Raw genomic sequence first — 17,040 nt, forward strand, 5'->3', positions numbered from 1 at the left:
AGGACCCTGACTTGTCTTTTAGTGATGATGAAAAGTCTCATCTATATACAATAAAGTCTTCCCTACCTGCACCTCTGTTTGCCTCCAGGAACAAAATTTCAAGCTCTTTCATCGAATCAGCCTCAGTCTATTGGGTATACATGGGATGTTCCCAGGGACATCTCAGATATGTTTTAAGTGTAAAGCCTCTCCAGGGAATTATATTTATACATATATTCTGGGAACGTAACAAAGTACAAGTTTATTGGAATGGGGATCTACTTTCGTGTTAAATCACCAAAATTTCTTTTTCAAGGAGGTTGTGGTATGTAGGCTAATTGCTCACACATACTAGGCAAGGAGATATATTTTCATGTTGTGGTCTACGCCGGAAGTTCCTTCTGCAAACAAGTGGATAACTGAAGTTTTTCTTCAACTTGAAGCATTTGGCACTTCATTCACATGAAAATTCGAATGAATTCAGGAATTATGGACAGTCTTCTGGAAGTATTAGAAAATATTTTGCGATCATACCTGTGATAAATTGTAACATGTTTGACCTTGAGCACTTACTTTAAATAAAAAATAATACTTAATATAATAATAAAACATAATACTTTGTGGATTCACCATACTGAACTCACTTCATGAAGTATTTCAATGGAGGCAGTAATGCTGATGCTCAGGTAACATGATGATTCTTCTCAAAGAACTGCTACATTGCTCTGTGTTGTTATAACCTGGAGCAGCCTATTTAATCCAGATATTTTAAATAAAAAATAAGTATTACAAATGATAACCTATGTAAATAGCTTTAATGAGACAAATGCAGACTGACAGTCGAACAGACTGTCACTGTTAATATTACATTAGTGTTTTTCAATCCTTTCTGATTCTCACACATTATTACCACTGAAAATGTAGACAACCCCCAACTTCTTTTGCACTGGGATCCGTTCAGGTCCAAACTCCAACACAAGCACAGATTGACTCATTAAAGTTAACAACTCGCAAATGACCTTTGAAACTCTGGCCAGGAAAACGGAAAATAAACACCAGTCTCATGTGACCTGTAATAGAATATGTTTTGCAAGACTTCAATGAATGTCCAAGGGATGATTTTGAAAAGGAGAGCAACTGAGTTCTTTTGGTTACATCTTGTTGGAAATCAAGTAGAATTGTTATTTATGTCACAGTTTTATTTTTATTGTGGAATGTAGATTTATAGCTGCATAAATCATATGTTCCACTTGGACCCGATCATTGCTGAGTGAATACGATTAGTATTCCTGCCCTCAAAGGATATTGATTCGGCGCTATGAAAGAATGATATCCTATATACAAGCTTGGCTGCTGGCAATACCGGATTTTCTGGAGTTTGAAACAAATCCTTTGGATTGTTTGCTGCAAGGTGAGTTTTTCTTTGAATAGCTTGATCCATGTTTGTTTTGCTGATGTTTGGTGATTTTTCTAGTATTTAAATTGATTGATTCAATAAATGCTTTTTGCAGAAGTGACATGCAGTGATTACTATGAAGTACAGTATTTAACTGACACCTTTATCCAAGGTGGCTAACAATGCTAGATACACTACACTGAATTCCCTACAAACATTCAGCCATCTAAACACCAGAATAGTGCAACAGATTGATAGATACACATCATGGGCAATTTAAAGTCACTGGTTCACCTGAAATGCATGCCTCTGGGTGTGCATTTCCTCTCCCTTGAGAGGAAAACCATGCAAAATGGGGATAACGTGCAAACTCCGCAGAGGCCGAGCAGGGATCAAACCCCCAACCGGCTGTACGGTCAAGGCTCCGTAAGACAGTGACACTACCCGCTTCACCATTGTACCTCTGAAAGGTGTCATTCTAAATACAGTAGTAATATTAAGGTAGCCAAATTGACTAATAGGTAAACAGGTAGTGTGAATTTTTGACATTTCAGTTTGTCACCGGGCCCATGTCACGGACAGTTTTCATGTATCATTCAGGGCTTGTGAGCACATCTGGAATTTTTGTGCTGTGCTATCTGTTGAGGGTTGTCCTGTTCATCCAGGCTTTGAGGTGAGTGAACCTGCAAAATCACTGCCGATGCTATATGGAAGTTCTTGGCATAGAGACAAGATTTCAAAGCAAAAAAAAAAACAGCGTGTTGTTCAGTTCTGATAACTTCAGATTGATTTTCAGTTCACTGACAGATCGAAACGCATTTTAATGCTTTCTCTCCCTTGACCTTAAGCAACGAAGATGGATCAAACCTCAAAGAATGCACTAGACCGGCAGAGCTGAGTGCCAATGGCTGGTTGAGTGCAGCATTCCAGTTCTGTTGTTTGACTGTAAATCTGGCGCTGGTGGGCTCTCGGGTGGCCTCCCTCGTGGTTCTTGAGTTTTCTTTGAGACTTGTTTCATCTTGGGCTACTGCTGGACCGGTATGTTCCACCGGTATGAAGTCGGCACATTACAGCACAAAACACGGCAGTTTACTGTGAATCATGGCCAGGCCTCACCTGAAGACTTGGAGACCATATAGTTTATTTTTTCCGTCAGTGTTTAAGTCAGGAGTGCAAAGCTTTGTCCTCTTTCAAACTGTGTCCCCAGACCTCCCTTCCCAGTACTAGCCTGCAGATCCTTGTGCACTCCCAGTTCTCCCTGGGCTGTGCCCTAAGTTGCAGTCTCCGCTTCCTCCACGATGGGGCACCGAAGCGTTCGCTGAACCTCCTCCTGGCTGCGGGACCGAGCTTGCTGCTGGCCGGCCAGTGCGGCCGTCTATGGCGTCATGTGGCGACGCTGTACCCGCTGCACAGCTCCCAGTGCAGCTGCGGCATCTGCGTCAGCCTGCTGACCTCAGGCCACACACTGCAGGCCTTCCTGTGTCACTCTCTCAAACTGAGCTTCGGTGTTGCTGTCATTGCTGCAATCTCCACCCTCAACCATCCCTTCAAATCAGCATCGGAAGCCTTGAGGTTTTGGACACCACTGACTGTTTGCTATGCCCTGCTGGTAGTCTACGTACAAGGTGAGCAAGACTAAAGCTTTGTAGAAAGGAGGCAAAATGAAAATGTGAGATAGATTCTTCTGCCTTAGAAATGATGTCCACGTGTGAACTGGTGCCCTTCTCTGGAACGTCCTCTCAGAAGAACAGCGCCGCTGCTCCAGTGGCACAGCTGCGAGGCGGACGGCGGTGGTGCGGCTGGGCGGCCTGTTGCTGCTCGTGCTGACCGTGGGCCGCTGGACAGATGTACTGCACGTGCTGCTTTGTTTCCCGGGTGAGGCCTGCTGCCTGATCCCCTCCCAGGACTTACAGGCCTTAGTGGCCCAGGTGAGGAAGCCTGTCTTTGCGGTTGTTCGTCCATCGGCTGCTGCCCGCCTGCAAGTATCCTAACTCTGTCCTATCAGTCTGCATAGGTTTGGAGTGAAAAGGGGATATATGCTCTTCATTTTGAATTTTTTTACTTCTATAGCTCCAAAAATTCTGAATAATATTTACAGTTTAGCAAAGCAGCTTGTCCCCCAAATGTTAAAATGTGGTGCTGTGGCTTAAAGCACCTGTTTTGTAAATAGGAGGTCCTGAATTCAAATCCCAGTGGTGTTTGCAGGGGAACCCTTTTGGGAGAGCTGGTAGTGTATTGGTTAGAGCTGCTACCTCCAGATCTAAAGGATGTAGGTTTGATCCTGCACCTCCAGCTGTAGTGCCCTTGAGCAAGGTACTTACCCTAAATTGCTCCTCTAAAATTACCCAGCTGTATAAAGGGGTAAATGGTTCTAAGTACCTTAACATCATAAGGTGCTTTGGAGAAAAGCATCGGCTAAATAGACCCCTTCGCTTGTCTACTTCTGCTCGCTTGGTGGTCCTGCGCACGAAAGGTAAAGCGTGGAGGTTCTCAGTTCTGGCTCCGTTGTAGTGGAATGACCTCCCTCTCTCACTCAGAACTGCTGAAACTCTGTCTACATTCAAGAAGGGTCTGAAAACTCATCTTTTCCAGACCCATTTCGCCCAAGATCTCTCCAGCTCTTAGGGTGAATGTTCATGCACCGTAACTTCATGATCTTCCCCAGATAGGCCTTTACACAGCCGCTACTCCGGCATTGTATGCGATTGCTTGTTCGTGTACCTTATTCTTAAAAAAAAAAAAAAAAAAAAAAAAAAAATTTGGTAGGTGGTTATCAGGATTCATCTATCCTGCATTTTATGCACCTACTCGAGCGATGAACATCGGTGCATCAGATGGAAAGTAAAAAACCAGGTTTACTTAAGAATCACGTCTGCAGCCATGTCTCCTTCTCTTAATGTAATGCATAAATTGTACTTTTGCTGAAATGTACGCCGCTTTGGAGGAAAGCGTCTGCTAAATGAATAAATTTAAATATAAATGTAAATGTAAATGTAAAATTAAATGCATACCATTAACGTGTGATGATTTTTGAGCTACCTGTTACTGTCTTGTGTTTTAATTTTAGCGAACGGTGTAATGTTACCTTCCAGGAGTTGATTAAAGAGGCTTCCTGCAATCCCAAGCAGACTGCGAACTCAGACACCTACTCAGAGGAATCCCCCGAACTTGTCCACCTCCACAGAAAACATAAAAGTGCTGGGATCCCTGGGAGGGAAGGGATCTCCCAGATGTCTGGCAGTGATGCGCTGCCTCCTAGTCGAGATTTAAAAAGCCAAACCTCGTGTACAGTAACAAAACAGGAATTGTGCAGCAGGTACTGAGCATCTGACCGGACTCCTGTATGGACAGGTGGGGCAAAGTGAAGGTGAGTTGCATGGTGGGACGAGCATCGCTGATTCCCACGGTCAATACTGCACACAAGCAGAACATGCAAACTCCATAGAGATTGAACCAGGTGCAACCCCAGAACCTAGCGCCTGTGAGGCGCCAGAGCAACCCGCTGCACCATCATGCCACACAATTTAAATCAGGTTTAAAAAGTGCTTCCTACAGAGCTCAGGCTCATTTTGTCCAATTTAAGGAATGCCTGTAATTGTGAAAAGAAAAAAATCTGCAAAGATGTCTCCCCAATAGAAGTGGTCAATATTTCAGTTAAACGCCTTTGTTGGAGTGTAACTTTTGTATTGTGCTTCAGTGAAAAATGCTGTAGAGAGTTCCAGAATACAGAATGCCTGTTGAAACTGGTCATTTTCCACAGACCAGCAACACAGCCTAAAAGGCCTTGAGTATCTTTTGTTTTAAGAACACAGGACACTCATGGGTGCGTTAATGTCAGCGCAACTGTACGTCCCTTTTCAAATGTGTGCATATATCTGTGATGGAGAACACCTAGTGAAATTCCACAAAACAGAAATAAAACCTTTTTAAGTGTTATTGTGACTCATCGAGACTCCAGAGAACCTTGAATTGTCTGGAAAAAGATTAATTCCAACACCTGTGAATGACAGATACATGACATTGTTAATTGTTATAGGTTTTCAGTCCAGTTTAACATAATATGTATTTATTTAGCAGACACTTTTCTCCAAAGCGACTTCCAATGAACTCTATGTAGTGTTATCAGCCCACACACCTTCTTCACCGTGGTGACTTACACTGCTGGATACACTACTTACAATAGGTCACTCATCCATACATTCAATTCAATTCAAGAGTCAAGATTCAAGACTCAAGATTTTATTTGTCACGTACACAGTCATACACACATGCAACCTGTAGTGAAATGTTAATCTAGTCAACTCTGTAGACCGTGCAATCAAGACAGTATATTTAAAAGAGAAATATATTTTAAAAAAGACAAGAGAATATAATTAAGTTAAATTAAAAAAGAAAATATACAGGGAACTGAATGAAAGCTAAAATGTAAATAAACTAAAATTAAGATTTAGAGAACAAAAAATGTGCAAGGTTATCGAATATGCAATAATAAAGTGCAATGCGCAGCGCTGATGAACGAATAACACTATGCCAGCAGAGTCCTTAAAGTACGCGTCCATGCTGAGGAGTCTGATGGCCTGAGGGAAGAAGCTCCTCTTGAGCCTCTCAGTTCTGGCCATCAGACTATGGTAGCATCTGCCAGACTGCAGCAGGCAGAAAAGTGAATTAGCAGGATGGTTGGGGTCATTAAGAATCTTATCGGCCCTCGCTCTGCATCGCCTGGTGTAGATTATATTTTATTCAATTTATTTTTACATCGGTGGAACACACTCTCTCTGTCACTCACACACTACGGGTGAACCTGAACAGCATGTCTTTGGACTGCGGGAGGAAACCAGAGCACCCGGCGGAAACCCACGCAGACACAGGGAGAACATGCAAACTCTACACAGACTGAGCAGGGATCAGACCCACAATCATTTAATCAACATCGATAATGACAAATACATTAACTTTGGCTACAACGAAAAAACTGCACGTGCGATGGGTGTGTGGCACAGATTTGTATACCGGTCCTTTATTGATTAATAGAAGCTCGGGCCTGAGTCCTACAGTTGTCAGTTCATGCATGAGCTGGACTGAATTAGTTGTTTATTCAGTATAACAGAGCAGAAGCATTTCAGTGGTTTTGATTTTGTTTCCATGGTACTGCTTAATTATTAGTCTTCACTGTTCAAGTGTGCAACTGTGGTTGTTTTTACTTCTTTACACACACAGAAGGTGTTGTACACCACGTGCAGTACGTTTCTCAGAGCCAGGCGGAGCAAGGAGACCCCAGTAGACACTAGTTGTTCTTGTCTGTGTGTGTCCTTTTCTTGAGATACAAGGTCAGCTTCTCCCCGTAAGCGAAATTCTGTTTTTACTTCAAATAGAAGCCATAAGAGATTAAGCCTGTTGAAAGATTGTTCATTTTGCTGTATTTAGGGCTTGTAACGTGCAGGAAAGGTCACATCCTCCCGAATAAAACAAAAGAAAGTCGGGTGAAGGGAAGGAGAACAGGATTCATCTGTTAAAATATTTACATACAGAGTTAAGTAGGAAGACAAAGGGGTGTTTTCAACGTATCTTCATTTTTTTCATTTGGAGGCGAAAGGGACACACACAGCTGGCGAGCAGCCGGACGGGTGGTCCGTGTACGTTCGGTTCATTCGTTTTTGATTTAATATCGAAAGCAGAAAAATGAGAAGAATGGCTTTTTATTGTTTCTGAGCACATACACGCAAAAGTGAAGGACTTGTTTATTAGAATTTTCTCTTTTCGTTTAATCATACAAAGTGTGGAAATCAAAATCTCACAATGCTAAATATGACGAAGGCCCTAAAGTGCACAATATTTCGAATCAAACAAGTAGCCTAACCTAGGATTAGAACCTAGAACCTCACGGTGCTTTTAACAGCTGCGCTTAATAATTAGTAATAAGATTCTTAAGAAGCAGCACCTGAAAAATCCTTCCGATCTTCTTGGTGGGCATATCATCCTTCCTTACTGTCCTGCTCTTTCTGCTTTTGAAAAGTACCTAGTGATCCATATTAACTTATGAATAACTCGGAGCAAAGCCATCACGCTCGATGAAGCCGCTGATGGATTATGCACGGTTTCAATTCATTTACACCCGGGTTCTTCAAGAATACCGCAAAACGAAATAACTCAAAGCCAAAAAATAATATGGCAAGAAACCATAACTGAGGCATATTTTAAATATTTCACGTTTTCAGCAAAAAATGGTTTTTAAACATAATTACTTCATAATCTGTTTTTCATTTTTAAAACAAAAAGCGAACGAAGGCATCGTAATTCGCATTTTGTTTTTCAATTTCGAATCGAAAAGCGAACGAACGCAACGTACACAGACCCGGATAGTACGTTTATATTACGTTTATTCATCTCGCTGATGCTTTTCTCCAAAGTGACACACGAAGTTAAGCTACTTTACAATTATTTATCTATTTACACAACTGGAGCAATTTAAGGGTAATACCTTACTCAAGTGTACTACAACCCGGAGGTCAGATTCAAGCTTGTAACCTTAGGGTCCAAAGGCAAAAGGGTCCCAGCTCTGACCACTGCACTGGCAGCTGCCACGTTTTCATGTATCCGCACCTCTGCTCGCTCTCATAGCTGATGTAATAATGAATAAATCAATACATCCGAGTCCAAGACGAGTAAAATTGAGTCAGAGCTGCACTGTAAGAAGCCTAATGCGGAGAGAGCACGGAAGAGATGTGTGTGACAAAACACGCTAGTGAGGACAAAGCGACAGACTTAGTGGAAGAGAACGAGAAGGAGGAAGATGAGTGGGGTCTGGCAGGTACGGTCACATTCTGTCGGATTCACGCAAACAGGAGGAGGAGGGTGCGTCTGCGTGTTCGCGCATGCTCGTGCGTCCCTTAACAGCTGTCGCTTCAATGTAGCACCCCGGTGAGTCATTCTGGAAATGCGCACATCTGGGAACATGCCTCACCGCGTCACATGCTTATAGAGGTCGCTCGGCGTACCACCCACGTGCGGACATCGCGCGCGGACGCTTGACGCGCGCAGGCCCGCGGACTGAAACGAACGCTTACGTACACCCTCCCGCACGCCCAAACATTCGTACAAACTGCGACTCACGCTCCTCGCTGCACGCGCCAATTCCTTTTCACGACCGCCACGCACAGCAGCAATGAGCAGTTTGCCCGTGCTCTCATTTCCAGTGCGTTTCGCAAATTCTATTCAGAAATCTGAGTAGGAGCACTTATTTTCGGAAATTACCGTGGCAGCAGACACAATCTGACATTTCCACACATCCGGACCCCACGGTTTCCCTTTTTAATGATTTTCCTGTGGAACGACGTGCTTCGCTGCTGCCACGGCGTTACACGGAGGCAGTAGGAGCTGCTTATGGACCGAAGCTGGACCTGGGGCCGGCAGGCCGGAGGCTCGGCGGATGCGTGGCCAAGTGGGCGTCGATCGTCCCCATCTGGATCTGCTCGGTATCTGACTGACAGGGCTGCAGAAGAGGGGGAGGGGCCTGTGCTTGAAGGGATGATGTCATGGCTAGGCATGCTCCTTCCCGCAGATCTGACTTCACTTGCATTCCATTCTGCAGACTGTGGACCACCCCCACGCCAAGTCCAGCTCCCCTAGTGTCTCTCCTTCTTTCTTCCTCTCCTGCCTTTGACCTTATTTCTCCCCTCTAAATAGATGCCTGTCTTTTTTTTTTTTTTTTTTTTAAAATCTCCCTTGTCTCTACACATCTCTTTTCTCGGTTGGAAAACGCAGTATGAGATTCTTGTCTTTACCCCCCCCCCTCCCCTTGTTTTCATTAGCCAGTTTCTCTTCCACTTTCTGCAAAATCAGAGCCAGAAATAGCACTGCTGGCACGAGCAGCATATGGCAGCTCACTGCTCAAGTATGTACTGATAGAGTTAAGCAGAAAGACAAAGAGGGCTGGAGGACAAGTGGGAAGCGGTGCGAGGGCCTGTGCGTTATATAGCCATCAGTCCACGACGATTTGGTTTAATTTACCCACACATCCATGTAGGAATCTTGGGCTTCTTCCCCGGTTTGGAGCTGAAGGATACACACAGGGAGCTGCTGTGCATCCAGATGATATGATCACACTTCCATTTACCCTCATCTCTCCTCCCTCTGGCAACTGACCTCATGCTGAATGAGCCGACACATCCGAGCTGGGAATGAATAAAACTTGTGAGTCCGAGCGGCGGGAGCTCCGCGGGGTAAGAATCCTAATGTAGGGAGAGTGTGTGATGGTGAGTGAAAGGAGTGTGAGTGAGAAGGACGCGTTAGGAAGGGACACACACACACACACACAGTGAGCGGAGGGACTGAACAGAGATGAGCGGGCTCAGGCAGGTACAGTCACATCCTGTGGGATTCAGACCAGTGGAAGGGGGAGGGTGTGTGTGTGTGTGTGTGTGTGTGTGTGGGTGAGCGTGTGTGCGTGCGTGCGTTTTACAGCGTTTAGTCAGTGATTAACTGTTCACCTTTTAGGGCTGGGAACGCGCTGCTGTCACCGGGGGGGGGTCGGAGAGGCGGTGAATGAGGAGCTGCAGGAAAAAGGAGTGGCTCCGGACGGGCTCCCTCTCCGCCGACCGCGGGCACGCACACCCGCAGCACACACGGCGGATACAGCGAAGCGCGGCGCGGCGCAGCGCGGCGAATCCCCGAGCGGCGCGTCCTCTCCGGTAAGCGCGCGCCGACGCGACGGGCGGACGCGGGGCGGGAGACGGCGGGCGCGCGCCGGTGTCGCAGCCTCTGGAACAATAGCGCCTCTAATTGCGGCGCAGTTTTGCCCCGCAGCTGCGCGACACGGTGCGCTGGACGGGGCTATTTTATGTGCACAAAAACGGCAGCAGAACCGTGACGATGAATAGAGCTCTTTTTTTTTTTTTTTTTATCACGATGCCGAAGGATGGGGGTAAAACTACCCCGAAAGTTTCGAAAGGCGTTTTAGAGGCTAAGAAAAGAGTTCCTCAGTGAGATGTGTAGCCGCGCATGATTCTCTCTCTCTCTCTCTCTCTCTCTCTCAGCTTGTGCGTTTTCTTCGTGGCTCTGGCCTTCCAGTGGGGGTTCATGTATGAACCGTGCCTCTGCTTAGAAGTGTTCATTTTTTTCTTCTGTCTTAAGCTGTTCCGGGGTGTTTTCTGTTAGTTTCACCAGGGTTTTACACACTGGACAGGGGTTCCTGAGGTACCTGAGGTGCCTGTTAGGTTAGGTGCCTGAAGCCCTTACACTAGTCTAGTTTGTTCGGAGAGATGGTCTGATTCAGTGCCAGACCCCTGAGGCACTGGCACCCCTTGGAAGCTTTGTGTGTGTGTGTGTGTCCTCTGTCCTTTGACCTGCAGCGGCAGTCAAAAGTTTGGGTACACCTGGGCAATACCTATGGGACGAACCGGCGGCAAAAGAAGCGCGGCCAACGACCAGAGTGGGGGGGAAAAAAAAAACACCACAAGCATCCTACAGCTTCGGGACTTGCTGCAGAAGAGCTGGGGAAACACGTCAGCTCATTGCCTTCTCTCCAGCTTGCCGAATCAGAAGAACTTTCCAGTAACTCGCCGTGCTCAAACTTGTGACTTGTACCGTAAACTAGTTCGAAGGCGAGGCAGCAGAACCCGGAGAACCTTGAGCTGTTCGGCGGCCCTCGGGCGTGCGGATGAAATTGTGCTGGTGCGGCGGAGGGCTTGGAAGAGAAAGTCCTGGTACCCCGCCAAAAAGAGCGGTGGCTCTCAACCCTAGTCCTAATGGCCTCCGTCGCACCATGCCTTCGAGAATACTCGCGCGCAAACTTACAGACTTGAGTGAAGTAGTTTTGGCTTTCTCCTTCAAGTAATGGGATGGTTAAGGAAGCTGCACACACTGAGGTGGCTAGCTAAAAGAGTGGAGAACCGCTGATCGAGATCCGGTAACCGAAATAAAAACATAGAGAGGAAACATTCGGGAAGGTTTTATGTCATGCGATGGTGCACTAATATACACGCACTGAGGGCTACTTGCAGTGCTGCAGAGTCGGAGTTGGAAGCAATTATTGGGTTACTGGAGTCGGAATCGGTAAAAACGTACCGACTGACTAAATGTACCGTATATGCCGGCATATAAGTCGACCCCCAAAAATCAGAGGTATAATATAGGTTTAGGCCTATATTCGCTGGATAAGTCGACCCCCAAAATAATGGGCAACTTTTGGGCGGTGCTGTGGAGCCGGAGTTGGAAGCAATTACTGGGTTGCTGGAGTCGGAACTAAAGGTTTTGTGGACCGACTCCACAGTCCTAGCTGCTTATCAGTAACCTGTATAACATGGTAAGTGTTGACAGAGCAGGAGTGGCTCTGTGTTGGGCACAGTTAGGTCACAGAGACCTGCCCAGTGAATCTCAGCCTCAATGACCTGGGCGCCCACAGCTTTCTGGTTGTTCTTATCGGCCTCTAAGCACTGCAGTATCTCTCTTTGTTAGGACTGGAGGACTTCTTCTTCTAGGGCTATAAAGTAAACATGTGTTAGTCTTTGGTCTTTAAATTACCACTTGATTTTCTGCTGGGTCAAAAGTGAGGTGGTTTCACTTTGTATCTAAGGAATGAATTTAAATGAATTGGGAAGAGATGTTATTGAACTGGGGGGTGCTGTAGCGTGGTGGGTTTGGCCAGGGCCTGCTCTCTGGTGGGTCTGGGGTTTGAGTCCTGCTTGGGGTGCCCTGCGGTGGACCGGCATCCTGTCCGGGGTGTGTCCCCTCCCCCTTCAGCTTTGCGCCCTGTGTTGCAGGGATAGGCTCCGGCTCATCGCGACCCCTGCTCGGGACAAGGGGTTGTAGACATTGTGTGTGTGTTATAGAACTGCACTGGTGGTGTCCCAATCATACCTCATGCTTCCATAGATCAACACTTTCTGTGGCTTGACAATAACAATTGTAGTCTTTATTTCTTTAATGATGTGCAAAATGCATTTTTTCCTCATTTGCATTAGTATATAATTGTGTGTTATTGCCTGCATTTATGTTGAAGTTAGCATTGCAGTCTTGGGCTCAGATATTGCCAGTTATAATAAGCATTACACGTTCAACTACATTAACACTGTTAAAGTTGAGCACTTTTCATAAATTCATCTCCAGCATATCTCTAGTTTGGTGTTAAAGTCTGATGGAGCACACTTCATGTTTTATTTATTTTTGGTATTAAAATCAGGTAATTCTGAGAGCTACTAATTTTTAGGTGACGTGGTTTAGAAAGCAGCTGCAGGGTTTCGACTTTGGTGTGATCTGGAGCAGCACTGTTAGAATTCCTAGGCATATGTTTGGCTGATTTCTTCAAGTGAAAGAAAAAAAAGTTAAAACAACGGTATATCTTTATAGACTTTATTACAGAATTCTAGGGTAAGTAGGTGGTATTGTGTTTTGTGCTTTTGGATCCAAAAGGCACAAGTTTGCATCCTACTTGCTGTTGTGTTCCCAAGCAAAGTACTTGCCTGGAATTGCTCGAGTAAAAAATACACAGCTGTATAATTGTAGGGAGCTTAACATTTTAAGTTGGTGCAGAGAAGTGTCTGCTAAGTGACTAAATGTAAATGATTGGGTCACCACCTCTGTTTTTTTTTTTGTTTTTTTTTTTTTGCTTCAGTTGCAATGGCATCAGCTACCCCCCAGAAGAGGATGGTGTCCTCTGTTTTCATTACTCTGGCATCTCCGCATCGTGCCACCGTCACACCGCAGACCCCTGCAGGCGCCACGCGGAGCTCAGCGCCACTTGCCCGCAAGGAAGACACTCACGGCGCGCTCTCCAAAGGCGCTGCTCAAATCAGTGCACCCACAACAATGAAATCCCTGTCTCCTTCCATCACTCCCACACATATGTTCCATTCTCCCCAACAGGGGGCACTGCCTTCTCTTTCTGCCAGCACCCCAAGCCCCAAAATGCAATGGGGCAAGGCAAGCTGTGAAGAGATACCCGTGCCTAGAGACAACATTGTGGGAGGTACAAAAAAATTTAACAGTTTATGGTAATGATTTATTTGCTTAACAGGCATCTCTATCTGTAAAAAAAAACTTTTTGAATTAATTGTATTTATACAAAATGAGTTTCTGATGTCAGTTACCTTTGTTCTTAAGTGTAGCTGGTCTTAGTGACGCTGAGCCGTATAGCTGATGGCACTTGGAGTGACACATTGACCACTGAGACTGATAAAGAGAAAGGGCATGTGGTTGTGTTTGGAATATAGCCCTGAAGCCCTCTTTTACTTGACCTGCATCTCAGACGTTCTACCGCCTCCTCCTCCACCACCTTCTGTGGAAATGGAGCTTTCTGCAGAGATGGACCCACCCCTTCCCCCACCACCTCTTGCTGAACCTTTGCCTCCCCCTTTGAGTCCAGTCACCCGGCCCAGTGACCCTCCTGTCTCCTCTTGGGTAAGATTTACCCTTTTGTTTGTGGGCACAACACTGCCTAAAGTGTTTTTTTTGTTTCATACCGCTACTTGCTATATTTGCTGCTAAATCAGTGTAGATATAATATATTTTAACAATTGGTATATTGTTTAAAAAATGCTCAGGATCTCTGTCCATCTGTAATTCATCTTCTGCTTTTGGGTAAAGGTGGATGGCACTGCGCACAAATATAATAATGCCATCTGCTCATGCATTTGGTGACTGAAATTTCCATTTTACCCAAAGAAGAGTGCCTTGCCTGATAAGCGGCCTGACGTGAGGTTGTCCTCTGGGGGTTCAAGTCACAGTGCTGAGAAGGAGAAGCTCCCAGTGAGCCAGAATCTCAGGGAAGACGGGGCAGGTCCCGAGAGTGAAGGTAAATTGATAGTCGAAAAAAGTACTTGGAGTCCCGGGAAAACAAATATCTCTTGTCCAAACAAGCCCCTGGTATGCACAGAGCTCTCATCCTTTATCTTTTTCCCCAGATGTGTGTGGCTTTTGTCGAAAGGTGGTACCTCTCAGTGAGCCTGCCATCAATGCCTTAAACAGGACATACCATGCAAACTGTTTCCAGTGCAGACAGTGTGGCCTTCCTCTGGCTGGGCAAATGTACTACAACAAGGCAGGAATACCGCTGTGCGAGGACTGCTACCAGGTACTGCATTGCAGTACCGATGAGTTGCCCGATACTCGGTCCACGGAACATTATTTTCATGCTGTTTTTCCATTCACCTTTCACTTTAGCAAATGCAATAATGGATGAAAGTGCCAGCAAGTTGGAACCAACTCATTGTGACCACTTACGTGGTTTTCAAGGGAAGGGAGGGAAAAGAAGTGGTTTGCCATTAGCTGCTTCTGTGCATGTTGGCAGGGTGCAAACATATGGAGAACATGCAAATTCCACACACACTGAGCTAGACTCAGACCCCACACCCGCTGAGCTGCTTAGGAACTGCAAGGCATTGGAATTTCACACTGTGCCACCATGTCCTTAGCAGCTGCAATGGCCCTTCATTATTATTATTATTATTGTAAAACGAATTTAATGCAGAACCAAATTAGTTTTCCAACTTCATATGAGGCACAGGTCACAGTACTTGGTATGCTTTAATTGTCTGTAGTGTTTCATTTGTGTGCCTCTTTGCAGGCGAGCCTGGAGCAATGCTGGGCATGTGGTGAAGTCATCAAAGAGCAGGTGATCCGTGCGCTGGGGCGGGGCTACCACCCATCCTGTTTCGTCTGCGCAACATGTCGCCGACCAATCGGAGAGGAGAAATTTGCACAAGGGGAGGTCGGGGAAGTGTACTGCCTCCCGGACTACTACAGGTGAGTACACTGCATGCTGGTGCTTGTGTGTGGCCAAAGATGCAAAGGTAGTGTGAAGTGTTGAAAGATCAAGGCCCTCTGCTCCTCCCACATGTAACCCAACGCGAATTACTCTAGCAAAATCTTCCAAGTAATGCATTCTATGTGAGTTCAATACAGGTGGTCCCCGATTTACGATGGTTCAGCTTATAATTTTTTAGACTTTACGACATTGAGCTGGTGATAGACATTCAGTAGAAACCGTACTTCGTATTTTGGATTTTTCCCGGGCAAGCGATATGTGGAGCGATACTCTTTTGCGATGCTGGGCAGTGGCAGCGATCCGCATCTCCCAGTTTGTCATGAGGGGTGTATATTAGGTGTATTAAATGCATTCTTGACTCACGAGAATTTCGACTTGCGATGGGTTTCGCAGAACGTAACCCCATCGTAAATTGGGGACCACCTGTAGTGTTAAAAGCTACATGAAATAACACTGTCCAGTCCACCTTACTGGACCGTCCAGTACCATGTCAGCAAGTTTTGAGTCTAAACTCTTGATTAATAAATCTTCTTTCCATTGATGTAAGTTCTTGAAATTCTACATATTCCTGGCTGTGAAAACTTTCCGCAGTGCAGTTTCTGTTAGGTTGACAATGAGTGACTTTTCCTGTTGTCATCAGATTATAATGTTGTAGATGTTTTTCTGAAGGAGGTATTCCAGGTGTAATAAGTACTGTTTAAGGTTAAAAAAAACATAAAAACACTTTTTTTTTTGTTTGTTTTGTCTTACTGATATTACGTTCAAAAAAGGTAAGTAGATTTAATTAAAATGGTCTGTTTTGGCGGCAACAGGAAATATGCTCCTTGCTGCAGTGCCTGTCAGCAGCTCATTGTACCTGCAGACGACGGAAAGGACAGCTACACTGTTGAATGTTTGGGGCGCTCCTTCCATGAGGACTGCTATCGGTGTGAGGTAAAAGTGGAATCTCGTACTGAGGAGGATACATTTTGGGCAAGCCTGTTATTTCCAAGGAATACATTGCCAAAAACACAAATTTAAAGCAACTGTGAACATTTCGCTGTCTGTGGCTTCCTTGTACGGATACTCACTGCAGATTAAATATTCTGTTCAATCTCTTCTTTTCGCAGACCTGCCAAGTCTTACTGTCCCCAGAGCCAAATGAACAGGGCTGCTACCCTCTGGATGGAAGAGTGCTTTGTAAGACTTGTCACCTGGCCCTCATACAAGAAGCCCAGCACTAATGACACTCCTTCATCACCACAAACTGAGAAGATTACTGGGGCACCAGTTGTGGCAAAGGAGAATAAAACTGTATGCTTTTTGGGCCCTTCCTTCTTTGTCAGTTTGAGAACCGAAACCACTGAATGTCTCTACTCTTTTACATGAAAATAGTTTTTTTTTTTTCTTTGTGAAATAAACCTTCTTTCACTACATGATGATAGTGTTCGTATTAGACTTGGTTTTATATTTGGTATTGATTTTTGTGTTTCATATTCCTTTTGATAGTTCATATATACATGCACTCTTCCTCCGTATGCACCTATAACATCAATTCACCAAAGATTTTTTTATTGTTTAACATTGTCAATTTTTAAATGTTTTTTATGTACTTGTATCACCACTATATTATCTTTAAAATGGTAAAATACCTTGGAAGAATAAACTAATATATTTAAAATGTCATTCAAGTTCATCCATTTGTTTTGTTATTCATTTATGAAGTAAATATCATTTTCACCTAAGACCTCATAATTTCCTCTCGTTTTTGTGATATTTACAGGCATTCTCAGTAATTTCGCAAAACTAAAAGCAGTTACGGTGTAAAAATAATCCTGTTAGAAACCAGTTTGAGCACTGATTTATTTCAGGGCACAGACATGGCAGTATATACTTTTTATTAGTACAGTACCCAAATAATTTCTGT

The 17,040-nt window shown here is 44.8% G+C and overlaps 2 protein-coding genes across 4 annotated transcripts; both read left to right on the forward strand.

The window, feature by feature from the left end:
* The first annotated feature begins 1,075 nt into the window (after positions 1–1,075).
* Positions 1,076–5,213, forward strand: LOC108933888 (transmembrane protein 82-like). Its single transcript, XM_029249854.1, has 6 exons — positions 1,076–1,390; positions 1,976–2,048; positions 2,224–2,413; positions 2,583–3,000; positions 3,119–3,303; positions 4,468–5,213. Exons 1-6 carry the CDS (start codon positions 1,306–1,308, stop codon positions 4,696–4,698), a joined length of 1,182 nt encoding a protein of 393 aa, XP_029105687.1. The 5' UTR covers positions 1,076–1,305; the 3' UTR covers positions 4,699–5,213.
* A 4,149-nt stretch (positions 5,214–9,362) lies between these two features.
* Positions 9,363–16,682, forward strand: fblim1 (filamin binding LIM protein 1). Of its 3 annotated transcripts, none has more exons than XM_029259757.1 (9): positions 9,363–9,594; positions 9,869–10,062; positions 12,984–13,337; positions 13,617–13,768; positions 14,033–14,162; positions 14,272–14,441; positions 14,934–15,112; positions 15,947–16,067; positions 16,244–16,682. In XM_029259757.1, the coding sequence occupies exons 3-9, from the start codon at positions 12,989–12,991 to the stop codon at positions 16,355–16,357; spliced, it is 1,215 nt and encodes a 404-aa protein (XP_029115590.1). In that variant the 5' UTR covers positions 9,363–9,594; positions 9,869–10,062; positions 12,984–12,988; the 3' UTR covers positions 16,358–16,682. The 3 variants fall into 3 exon arrangements, with proteins under 3 accessions (XP_029115590.1, XP_029115597.1, XP_029115591.1); XM_029259764.1 differs by having other exon boundaries at positions 14,036–14,162; XM_029259758.1 differs by lacking the exon at positions 9,363–9,594 and having other exon boundaries at positions 9,860–10,062.
* The last annotated feature ends 358 nt before the right edge of the window (positions 16,683–17,040 follow it).

Source organism: Scleropages formosus, chromosome 2 (assembly GCF_900964775.1).
Source record: "Scleropages formosus chromosome 2, fSclFor1.1, whole genome shotgun sequence".
Taxonomy (NCBI): domain Eukaryota; kingdom Metazoa; phylum Chordata; class Actinopteri; order Osteoglossiformes; family Osteoglossidae; genus Scleropages; species Scleropages formosus.

Bases quoted from the DNA above. Each gene is read 5' to 3' on its own strand.
- LOC108933888 (XM_029249854.1), top strand. From the start codon at position 1,306: ATGATATCCTATATACAAGCTTGGCTGCTGGCAATACCGGATTTTCTG. The intron at 2,414-2,582 runs GTATGTTCCACC...CTGTGTCCCCAG, and splicing joins CTTGGGCTACTGCTGGACCG to ACCTCCCTTCCCAGTACTAG. The intron at 3,001-3,118 runs GTGAGCAAGACT...ACGTCCTCTCAG, and splicing joins GCTGGTAGTCTACGTACAAG to AAGAACAGCGCCGCTGCTCC.
- fblim1 (XM_029259757.1), top strand. From the start codon at position 12,989: ATGGCATCAGCTACCCCCCAGAAGAGGATGGTGTCCTCTGTTTTCATT. The intron at 13,769-14,032 runs GTAAGATTTACC...TTTTACCCAAAG, and splicing joins ACCCTCCTGTCTCCTCTTGG to AAGAGTGCCTTGCCTGATAA. The intron at 16,068-16,243 runs GTAAAAGTGGAA...TTCTTTTCGCAG, and splicing joins AGGACTGCTATCGGTGTGAG to ACCTGCCAAGTCTTACTGTC.